We start from the raw sequence: 12,154 nt of genomic DNA, 5'->3' as shown, positions 1-12,154 counted from the left end.
AAATGGTCTTTTAGTCCTCTGATCTTAGAACACACAGCTAGAAAACCATCCTGAACCCCAGTGCTATTGGCTAAAACACAAAAATCCCAGTAATTAATTGATGCATCCTCAGGAACTGTACCTTTTTAAACAAAATCAGCAACTAAGTTATCAGAAACTTTGTTTTCCACTAAAGTGTTTGAGAAGCCAGAAGATACTGTAAAGGTGTTTGCAGTTAATGTGACAGAGATAAAAGAACCTAGAGAATATGTTTAAAAAATACATTTTGTCAAAGAAATATCATTTAAAGAAAGTAAGCAGAAGAAGTTAAAGAACCTACTATCAAGTAGAATAATAAAACATACAGTAATGCAGTTCTACCTACCCTAGGCATTTTGCTTTGCTTTGTTTTGTTTTGTTTTTCAAGACAGAGTTTCTCTGTGTAGCCCTGGCTGTCCTGGAACTTGCTTTGTAGACCAAGCTGGCTCGATCTCAGAGATCTGCCTGTCTCTGCCTCCAGATTGCTGGGATTAAAAGCATGTGCTTCCAAGGCCAGCTGGGCATTTTCATTTTAGAAGTTCATATAGCTATAACAATGTATAGAACTTTGTGTAGATTTACAAGTGGCCAAGTTATAATAACCTTGGATAACCAAAGTTTTAGAATGAAAAATATATTATGACATACTGGGGCATGCTTTAGCAGGGGCTATTTATATAGACTGCCAGGTAAAAACTATAATCGCCTTGTAAAGTATACTTTTGAAATAGAGAGCTTCAAGTTTACTTTGTAAATGACCTTGGGGAATAGCTCTGCATCTTCTAGAGTTGTGAGCCCTAGAGTTTGGGCACAAAGCATTCAGAGAGGGAGTGGTGCTCTCCCAACACACAGACACACTTTTACACTCAGTCATACTTACTCTGAAGACGACTCCCGTAAGTCACTATCTGAACTGCTTAAGATATTAGAGAATATGTTCATTAGAGTGGAGCCAAGTGCTATATCAATATTTTCTTCTTTGTTCACAATCTTTTTGACCTGTTCTACAATGTTGCTAATATTGGCTGAGGTTAGGTTCTGCCCATCGCCAGTTAAATTTAATATCGCACTGGCCATTTCACTCGACTGTCCTAAAAAGAGGGAAAGAGACAGATGGTGTGAGGAGTTTATTATGCAACTGCAAGAAGTGGGATTCCCATGCATATCCCACACTCATCATTATAAGGTAGTCTTTCTTTATACACAGTGACAGATTTCTTAAGTCTGGTAGAAATGATTCAGAGGGACCAGCGTTTCCTAAAGTACTAAAGTATATGTTTCCTACTTAAAAATAATGCAGAAATATGAAAAACATTGATAGCAATAGCAATTTGCACATTACTTTTAAATCCTCTGTGTAATTTTCTTACCATTTTTATTTCCCTAGATTATGAATATGACAGAAATTTGAAATGCAGAAAAGTGTATTTTCTACATAAATTATATAAAAGGTTCACTTGCCCGCATTTTAATATATCACACAGTGGAACATCATGCCTGAAGAGAATAAAAACCTTGATGATGATGAGGTTGTTTTACTTTGTCTTTGGGAAAGGAAGACACATGGCACTCACTTGAGCAGTTGGAGGCATCAATGGGGCTCCAGTAGGCCGATGTCCCATTAGAAAGGCTGCAATAATTACCAGACAACAAAATGACATTTAAATATATGGCACCAACAAAATTACAATTGACAAAAGCGATCAAACATTTCAGGATTTGCCTTGCTATCCAGCTAGATTCCCTTTTAAAAGAATACTAAAAATGATGATTAAAAAAATCCTCATTGGAAAGCCTGTTGGTAGCTTGCACTCTTGAAGGGAAGCACCAGCTGCCTCCTGCATCCTGACCTCATTTATACTGTCAAGTGGCTGCTTTAAGGACGTTACTGGAAAACTCACATTTCAATTCCACATAACTCTGGAAAGCAGATTTCAACCCACATTTATGAAAGAGGAAATGCATTTTAGAGAAGCCAAGGAATTTTCCCAAGAACGTGAGCCAGGAAGAGGTAGGGCCACATTTCAAACTAGAGTCCATAAATCTCCCGGCACTTGCCTTTCCTCCCCACCAAATGTCAAACAGCTCCTGATGCAGAGTACTCACACTTAGGCACTTTCTGTTCCTGAATTCCTTCCCAAAGAACTAACTGGGCCCCAGGCAGAGGGTGGAGAACTAAATACCCCGGGAGCTTTGGGGACCCCGGCAACTGTCTCATCAAAGGTTTATTAGGCATGCAGGGAAATCCTGTGTCTTGGCAGTCTTTGTCAATAGGATGTCCAACCTGGATTTGGCATTTATTCCCCTTTTGCCAATTCTCTCTTCCCCAAATGGGTATGAAGTTATGGGGGTTAGGTGCATGTTCTGAGACCAAGTGAACCACAAGCTCCTTTGCACTGGAGCTACACTTTGGTTTCCAATTTCCTCAATCTTTTCTTGGAGAGAGCTCAATTAACTCACTGCTCAGTGGAAAACAGCCTTGTGGGTAATATTCTTCCCTCATCTATTTCTACCCATGAGTGTATGATTCCTGCCTGGGTTCTCAAATCAGCACAATGAATGAGTACTGCTGTGACCTATATAGTAAGCTTGAATAAGTGGCTTGCAAGGCAAAGAAAGAATTACCATGTCCGCATCATAAAATAGCCAGGCTTGTTTGGACATGGTTGTTTGTAGACAGAAGGGGAGGTGGCTGGCCAGCTAAAGCCCTCTGGATCCTCCAAGGCACTACACATACCTAGGAGAACAGAAGAGTCAACATGAGACAGACCATCACTTAATTTTCTGAAGTTAAAGGTGTAGGATGAAAACAAATAGCAGCCCTGGGAAATCAGTAACTATTACATATATAATATATATGAGACATATATATCATATATAATATATATTACTAAAATATCAGTGTTTTCTATTTAGAATTTTTAAAAATTAGGAACAATAAACATATATTTCAGATCAAAATTATTATATCTTACAATAAAAGGACATAATGTAATATATATGATCACTCATGTAAATCATTACAATGTCAGTAAATGAGTTTCATTCAGAGAATAAACACAACAGGATTTTTGAATTGAGAAAACACCTGAAAATTTCAAAATCTCTTTAAAACAAGGGGCAAGGGGGCAAACCATGCATGAACAGCTTCATTCCTGAGTTGCAAGCACATTTTATGGAAGGTATTCTAGCCCTTCTCATAGTAGATGCTCTTTACAGGCTGACCGGAAAAGAAAAACAGAGGAAGCCCCCCAATGCCAGCCCTGTCTTACCTTCTGCCTCTGTTCTCAACCTGTTCCACTTGTGTGAAAATACTTTAGCTAACTGATTGTAACGGCAAAAATGATTCCGATTTTACCTTTCGAAAATGCCAAAGTCACAGCAAGAGAGCAACAACTACAATAAAACCTTCTGGGTACTGAGAAAACAGTGAGCTACTGGTCTTTCTGAGAACCAGTGTTGTAGGCCCCAACAGAAAACGCAAATGACTTTTTCCAACCTGCCCTTTGAATTCGAGAGGTTTTCAGCTTTCGTTTTCAAATACCACAAACCTTGCTTCACAGAGTCACTTCTAGAGAAACAACATAAAACAATATCAAAGAGGTAGTATAAATTAAAACTCCATGTATGCACAGAAGGCTGTCCTAAGATTTTCCAGCCTTTGAGAACAGATGGGTTGGTCCCTTGGGGTTGTGTGGTCAGATCTTGCCTGGTATATTAAATGGGAGTTCTTGCTCCTCTCTAGAAGCCCTGCCTGTGAGGAAGCAGATACTTGGCAAAGCCCCAGAAACTGTTTAATAGGAGTCGTCACTGCTGTGGCTGCCATTTACACTCATTTCCCTCTCTGAGGCTCTCACTAACTCTGCATATTGACACAGTAGATAGAGATGAACAGATGTTCACAGAAGTGGGGAGTCATCACACTTGCATCTGGTGTTGGCCCACATTCCCACCTCAGCTTCCTTAGTGTACCTGAGGGCAAAGCAGCAAAATCTTTTGTCCCAATTCCTACTAAAGTCCCTAGTGAGACTCTCTCTAACTTTATTCACAGAATGACATCAGAGCAATTACTTTTGTTGTGCATAGTTTCCAACATTTGCTTGTAAAAATATCCCCATGAAGATTCATCTAGTCATTGATTCATTCAACAAGTACTCAGGTGCTGGGGGCTAAGCCTTTAAAGAGAATAAGATGCCACCTCATGCTAAAGATCAAACTACTTAGAGAAAACGTGCATAAGAAAATAGAGAACTCCAATGAAAGACTATAGTCTTCCAGGGTATGTGGAGCTCAAGGTATCTGAATATGAAGAACAGCTCAACAATAGTGATGTGCATTACATACAACAATGTCAGGAAAGGCCTTAAGGAAGAGGTGGCTTTGTGGCTATCATTAAAGACATGTAGGTGATGGTGAGTAGGCAGTTATAACAGAGAGTGTGCACACTATCTAGCTATAGAGAAGCATGGGAGTTTGGGAAAGTATAGGCTGTACCACTTGCATCATGGGAGCCTAGGACATGGAAAGCGTGTTGCTGGGAACTGATTCTCCCTTCAAGATCCCTGGCCTATTCCTGTGAAGGCACTGACATCGTTAATGGGCAAAGAACACAATGAAAAGAGATGTTTTCTCATAAGGAACTTCTCTTCATGGGTTATTTCATGAGAGTTCTTGTAAAGGCATATACGCAATTTTGAATTCTGTAAGTGGAAGCCAATGATGCTCAAGGTTATTCTAGTATTTTGCTGACTTTAGGATGAGAAAGGATAAACGCAAGCTGCCTGCCTCCTTCATACACTTAGATTCAGAGGTGTTGAGCTGATTTTTATGCCATGTTACACATTTTTTTAATAATCTGTAATATAACAAATGCCATCCCTAAAAATATACTTTACACAGACAAACAGTAAGAGAGGACTATTTGGGCTGTGACCTGCTTAACCCTGACTGCATAAATCACATGTACTGAACGCACATACCCAGCGGCTTCACATCGACTGTGCACAGCCTCAAGCCAAGCGCCAGTGATGCGTTGTTTGTTAGAATCCTCTGTTTAATCGTCGTTCCTTCCAGGTTGTCATTATTGGTGGCATTGTAGACTAGAAGAGCCCACAGAACCAACCTAGAAAAAGATGACAGAGAGAACTTTTGTTCCCGTGGTTTCCTTTGGACTGGTTGTTTTTGGTTGGGAGAAATAGAACATGGACGCCATAACACACAGAGACTGGAAAGATTAACCGCAGCATCCTGGCCTTTCTCTGTGGTACAAATGACAATGTTGACACTGTTTCACCTGGACTGGATTTTTATGAGATAGTTCTTTAGAATTTTACCATAGCACCCGTGTCTTTCCCCCAGAAATATTTAAATAATATCAACAGTTCATATGTTATATAACGATATCTATAACATCCATTCAAAAGGGGACATAGTATAGTTAATTCTGTTTTGTTTCTTTATAGGCAAAACTTAACATTTCAAAGGGAACAGTTGATTTGCAGGTTGGACTCTTGAAACTGTTATGTGTTATTATTTACAAACACAGTGCATGTCCCACAGATAGAGCTTTTACAAGTACTTTGTATGGTGAAAATTTGTAAAATAAATACTCAAAACAGACCCAATTTGGCTAGTAAAACAGTTTTAGAATGTGTGACCCTGAAAATATCTTTATGGGGAAGTACAGATGTATATTTTAAAGCCCCTCTCAAAGTTTACAGCTGTCCATAATTGCAGCTTTCCTCAATAGTAAAATCTAAAGGCAACTCAGTATCAAGGCAGAAGTACATAATGCCATTTTGTCAGGGAAAGGAGATTTTTTTTGCTACTTCTGTGAGAGTTCTGCATTTGTATTTTCTCCTCATTCTGATGAGAAGTGACGAATACAGCGGACATCACAACATAATTATTCCTGTGCCAAAGCAAAGAGGAGGCAGGTAGCCTCAAAGTATGGAGGACGGCACAGTCTATCGATGAAATTTAGTTGGTCAGAGTAGAAGTGAATACACCACTAACACCTTTGTGGTGCTAAAATCAAGGAATAAGTTACGTATTTGCTACTCAAGGTTAGGTGACATAGCTGGATTTTACCTATTTAGTAAGCTGGTCAATCTCCAGGACAAAGTGTGTTCTTCTCCTAATGGACTCTTGAAAACCATTTTACCTCCAAAATGATATGCTGCTTAATGCACCTACATAAGCCATATTTGAGGATGAGGCAAGTATAGATCAGAACATATGGTGGATGGTGAACCCTTGATCATTTTCTGAATGGCATATGGCAAGGTGTCCTCTAACCAAATGGCTGTTGGAAGAAAGTGCTGCCACTCTGGTTTCTGAGAATCCACAGCCGTGTCCAGGGCAACATCAGCACCATGTATTGTGGTTGTACTCAATACACAGACTCAAACATTTGAGAAGGAGCCTGCATTTTTACACGCCTTACCAGTGTTATTTCTCTTTCCCATCTGAAAACAGAAACTATGGTTCTATAACCATCAAGGTCTAACTCTTTCTGCCATTGGCTATGCATCATGGGTTTAAGCCAGCCCCTCTGTGGTTTCAGGTTCTCCGGCTGTCTAGGCAGTGGAACACACATTATCGGGTGCTTAAGCTGCAAGATCAAATTGAAAAGAAGAGTTTGGGGGAAAGGAATGGATGTGAAATAAGTAGATTGTGCTATGAAGCCTTGCCAGTGAACATAAAAGCGGACAGAATAGGTTTTTAAAAAGAGAGGGAAGCTATAAAAAAAAGAAAGACAATGCTGAGAATTTATTACAAAGGAAAATGAAGCAAGTGGATTTTCCCACAGGCTAGATTGGATCATTCTTCCTATACTCTTCTGTGACACTATTCACTGGTTTGACAGACCAGGAAATTGAGATTTTATTTATTTAAATATCTTTCAAATAAGAGCTTGTGAGATGCTGGCATATACCAACTGTGGCTGATTTTAGTGTTATCGGTGATAGAAAAACCTCTGTGGGTAAGCTGACAGCACACTCAATTCCTAAGGAAGGGTACTACTGCTTACATTCCAAATTAGGTTTGTCCCAAATGCTAGATAAAGCACCCACAGAGGATCCTAGCTGCTGCTGGATCCATTGTTGGAGGCTCAACATGATGTAGTAGTAGGTGTGGGAAAGAACCATTTTCCTAGGAAGAGGAGAAAAGTCTTACTATCCTGGAATATGTTACTCTGTTTTCAGATCACAAAGGAAAGTGAATGCTGTCAGGATAAAAACTTCTCCTAAATCACATTATTGAATTTATATAGAAATGACAAGTTGATAGATTAAAAAAATTTGTTTTTCTAATATTCTAATATTAACCAAAAAGGAGAAATAATAATAAAGTTCTCAGGACAATTCTCGAATACAGTTTTACATGTACCCTTCATAGTAGCAAAACATCGTAATCTTTAATTATATTTTGGAGTGTGTGTGTGTGTGTGTGTGTGTGTGTGTGTGTGTGTGTGTATGTGTGTGTTGTGTGCGCCACAGAGCATCTGTGGAAGTCAGAGGACAACTGAGATTCAGTTTTCTCTTTTGCCATGTAGGTAGGTTCTGGGGATCAAACTCAGATCATCAGGTTTGCCAGTAATTATCTTTACCCAGTGAACCATTTCATCACCCAATGACTATATTTTCATAACATCAAGTCAGTAAATCAAAATCTAGCAAGGTTTCTAAGAACTTTAGCCTTTTAAATGATTTGTTACAATTCTATGGAAATACAATATACAATCCTAAAACAAGATTTTTTTTTTCCACTCAAGGAATTAATGGTTTTTCATTTTGCAGCTATTTGAAATGCTGATCCTTATACGCCAACTGGTTATGCATGCTGGGCACAGACATTAATCACCTATGTGTTACGTCATGAACCTGATATAAATTTAAAGATGGAGATCTCAAAAAATAGATATGATTGTATATACTAAAAATGTTTGGCTCATATTGTCTATAGTTTTATATGTTATCACATGTAATTATAACCTTACTCACAATAGGTCTATTTGGGGGTCAGTTCTGGGGCTAGAACCCAGGACCTAACACAGCCTAGGTAGTTGCTATCAATACACCACTGAGTTTTGCCTTTTTCCCTAAAACTATTCCCATTGAATAGTTTTTGGAATTTTTGGAATTTTGAATAGAGGGTAATAGATTTTCAAGACATAGAAATGCTTGCCCTGCTCACTCATCCCTCTTAAGAGCTCTGCTTCTTAAAGGCTTTCCATAGACTGACATTTCAACCCCAGTGGCTCTTTATTTTTTTTGCTTCAGATATGAGAAGATGTGGTGTGCATTCATGTTGAAGAAATAATTTGAATATACTAGACAATTCAAAGGTTTTTCTCTGGCCACTATTCCACATTTTTCCAGACAGCCACAGTAATGAGCAAGAGAAAAAATACCACACTTTCCAGGCCTCCCCCTGTTTGTTACCTTTTGTCATCATCCATGGTGTCTCTCTTGACTTTAATCCTGTCCTCTCCTGTGCTTTGATGAAGACTGTAAACACAGACACATGAATCCATTATCAATCCCATCCACTGTGTCCAGTCACAGACACATGTATCCATTATCAATCCCATCCATGAGTCTAGTCACAGACAGACACATGTATCCATTATCAGTTCCATCCATTGTGTCCAGTCCTCAACATCAAAACTGGGGAAGGTGAAAGGGGGCAGAATGGATGCTCTAAGACAATTTTCCCAAATATATGTTCTGAGGTTCCCAGTCTGCAGAGCGGGACAACTGAGTTTGCACTCTCATGAAGATCCACAGTGCATTTTAGTAGACCATGGATGTTAAGACACTCTGAGAAGGAACCTGATTCTGTTTGTTGAGTGAGCTACCTCCCGGACTTACTGGGCAACTTGACCTCTTTCTTGGACCATTACATCTCTGAGGTTTAAGCATGAGATTACAGAAGCAGGATATCAGGAGCCTGTATGGGCATTATTTAGTGAAAATTTCAAGTCGGAAAAAAACAAACAAACAAGGAAAGCTTATTTTGAAAATTAAAAGGTTTTAATCAGACTGTTGATGTCTTATTTTGCAGAGAAAGTGCTCTCTAAAATGTGGTGACATCCCCAAAGCATACTCAATGTGATCTATTAAGGAAAGCCAAACAATATCTGTCTATGATTACCTTCTTTTACTTTTAATACATTAGAACACAGAGTGTATGGATTCAGTTAGATATACAGAACCATGCATGTGGGTGCTCAGATACAGCCAGAGAAGGAGTGGTAAATGAAACATTTCTATTGCTCAGACAATCCGTGCATTTACCTTATGTTAACCACATAAACCGTGTAGTTCCAATTCTGGAAGGTTGAATTGAGCTGGAATACACAATGGAAAAGGATGAGTTTCAGTAATGCTTAAAAACAGTCTTTTCTGAGTCAAGATTGTCTGGCCTCCAAAACATGAGCTGTCATTGGTTAAAAAAAAAAAAAAAAAAAAAAAAAAAAAAAAAAAGGTCTTGGGAAAATGCTGCTAAACCACAGGAGTGAAAGATAAAAAAAGGAGGGGTTGCTAGACCAGAGAGCCAAGGATGTAATGAATGCCACTTCTTTTCATTGGCACATTAATCACTGAATCGGACACTACATTCCCACCCCAACCCCACCCTCTTATTTATGAAGAAATGGAAGACTGGAGAGAGGAAACAGCTTTCTCAGGATCATCTGCTAATCAACAGCAGATCTTACATTGGAACTCAAGGCAGTGTGGTGGGAAACACTGCCACCTCTTCTCTAGGTAATAGTCTACCAGTCCTTCAATAAACACCTTCCTTAGTTTGCATTTAATAAGTACTGAAATGCAATCAAACATGTTTCATAGTAATTGCCATCTCATAAGAACATCAGTGACAGAAAAAAAGTATAAACAGAAAAATACATCTTTGATAAAGCCTAATGGTATTGGGACTATGGCAATTTTGTGTGCTTAATAGTGGCATGGGTCTCAATACAAACAACAAATTTCCACGGTGCAACCACATGAAATCCTGTTACCTTTAAGTCATTTCCCAAAGCTTATTTATGTCATATTTCATACACATCTTTAATCTTGTTGTAAACATTACTAAAACACAATGTAAATTTTAGAAAATATTGGCAAAATAATGATAATAATTTTCTGTGTACTTAGATTGTGTATGCTTTATCCGCGTTTGGTACTTGGGGCCCAGAGCATTTTACACTTTTGATTTGGAATATTTGCATAGACTTCACTGGTATCATCACTGATTCAAAATACTTGGGAAGTCGGTCAGATTTCGAGTTTTCAGGTTAGACGACTCCCATAATGGGCACTAGGGACATCATTCATGGGAGTTTGCATCACAAATGAAAGGTAGCCAATAAAGCTTAGCCTCAGATGACAATGGTGTTGGGATAGAGACTATGCAGGACAAGATGTAAATGTAAAATTGCATCCTGTCTAATTCAAGCTCCCCAGTTAGTGCTCATTTCATGATTAGTAATACTAGCCAAGACTTGAGAATGAAAGTAAATAATTTAATATTTAGAAATCATTCTGCTTGTAAAAACAAATAAAAGAACACTGTGGAAAGAAAATGTGATGCAAGAAGGCATCCTTTCTCCACAGCTTGCTCTCTATCTGGTAACTAAGCACATAATTCCTGTTTCAATCCAAGGAGACTATTAGGCTCAGTTTTCTATCCTGTGTCCAAATACATCTCTCTTCCTGTACATAAACACAGACATTGTTTCTGTTTAGTCATACACTTTTTTAAGTTTTCACTTTTACTTTTAATTATGTGTTTGTATATGTCTCTATGTAGGGAGGGTATGCACACATGAGTGCAGTGCCCATAGAGACCAGAAGGGGGCATTAGATCCCTTAGAGCTGGAGTTGCAGGCAGTGGTGAGTCTCCAGATGTGAATGCTGGGAATTGAAATTGGATGGTCTAGAAGAGCAATAAGCACTGTAGACAAATTTCTAAACAGTCTTATTAAATAAGAAACACAGAGCCAAATACAGAGGTGCAAGCCATAGAGATCAGAGCAATAGCCACCAACTAACCCTAGCTTACTACCTCACTGTAGCTTCCCAAGAGAACCTCTTCCTGTCTAACATGCACCTTTATTGCCTTCCTGATCTGCCTTCTTATTGGCTCTAAGCGCAGCCCACATCACTTCCTCATCACTGCCTGTCTATACAGACCTCCAGGTCTCTATGGTTGGTACTGGGATTAAAGGACACTTGGCTGTGTCCTTGACCACACAGAGACTCTGCCTGCCATGTGATCAGATTCAGATTAAGGGCATGTGCTACCACTGCCTGACTTCTGTTTATGGCTGACTGTGACCTCTGATCTCCAGGCAAACTTTATTAACATACAAATAAAATATCACCACATTTTAGCACAAATAAAAGATCACCACACTTAACCACTAAGCCACTTCTCTAGCCCCTTATTCATACCTTTATAATGAGTATTATTTGTCCAGTAATAAGATCTATGGTTTCATTCATTCTCTTTACTATCTATAAAGAATTTACAGTTTTAAAGCAAGAGGCATTATGGAATTAGTTTACTTACCCATTCTGCTACCTTGCTCTGTACTTTTACTTCAGGGTGATTAAGGTCATTGTGAATCACAACAGATATTCTATACAGTATTCCATCTGCACATTGGAAATAGGATTAATATTTAATTATATTTTACATTTGGAACAAACAGCGAAAATTCATAACTACATCAATTCATATATGTTTAAAGACACATAAGCACAGGAAGCTTGGGCCAATTTTGATGTTATAATTACTCTTGCACCTGCTTAGAAGGAGCTATTGACTAGTTTACTCATAAATATTTCATTGCTTCTAAATTATCACTTGGCTATGACCATTGCAAGACTTGAAAACTATTTTTTTTTAATTCTATGGATTTCTGCTACTAAAAGTAGATAAATGATAATTTTTGCATGTGAAGTTTGATTTTTGTTAATGAGAAATTATGCTTTTTTGTGATTAAAAATGGTATTTTATAAAAAAGGCTTAATCGCCTTTTAAAGAAAAGCATATTCTGAAAAGACAATTCTATTGTTTCTCTCAGTGGTTATCTAAAGTGGTTGAATCTTTTTGTCCTCAT

The 12,154-nt window shown here is 38.4% G+C and overlaps 1 protein-coding gene across 1 annotated transcript in view; it reads right to left on the bottom strand.

Annotated features, from left to right (window-relative positions):
* Positions 1–12,154, bottom strand: part of Adgrg6 (adhesion G protein-coupled receptor G6) — a 131,097-nt gene that overhangs the window by 30,322 nt on the left and 88,621 nt on the right. Inside the window, exons 6-12 of the mRNA XM_036168539.1 lie at positions 11,602–11,687; positions 9,321–9,373; positions 8,466–8,531; positions 4,998–5,140; positions 2,644–2,755; positions 1,593–1,648; positions 899–1,109 (exon numbers count right to left, since the gene is read on the bottom strand). Of these exons, the coding sequence (XP_036024432.1) occupies positions 899–1,109; positions 1,593–1,648; positions 2,644–2,755; positions 4,998–5,140; positions 8,466–8,531; positions 9,321–9,373; positions 11,602–11,687 (727 nt within the window). The remainder of the gene's footprint in view (positions 1–898; positions 1,110–1,592; positions 1,649–2,643; positions 2,756–4,997; positions 5,141–8,465; positions 8,532–9,320; positions 9,374–11,601; positions 11,688–12,154) is intronic.

Source organism: Onychomys torridus, chromosome 19 (genome assembly GCF_903995425.1).
Source record: "Onychomys torridus chromosome 19, mOncTor1.1, whole genome shotgun sequence".
Classification (NCBI taxonomy): Eukaryota; Metazoa; Chordata; class Mammalia; order Rodentia; family Cricetidae; genus Onychomys; species Onychomys torridus.
Note: the sequence above shows the minus strand (reverse complement) of the source record. Positions and strands in the feature narration are given on the sequence as shown.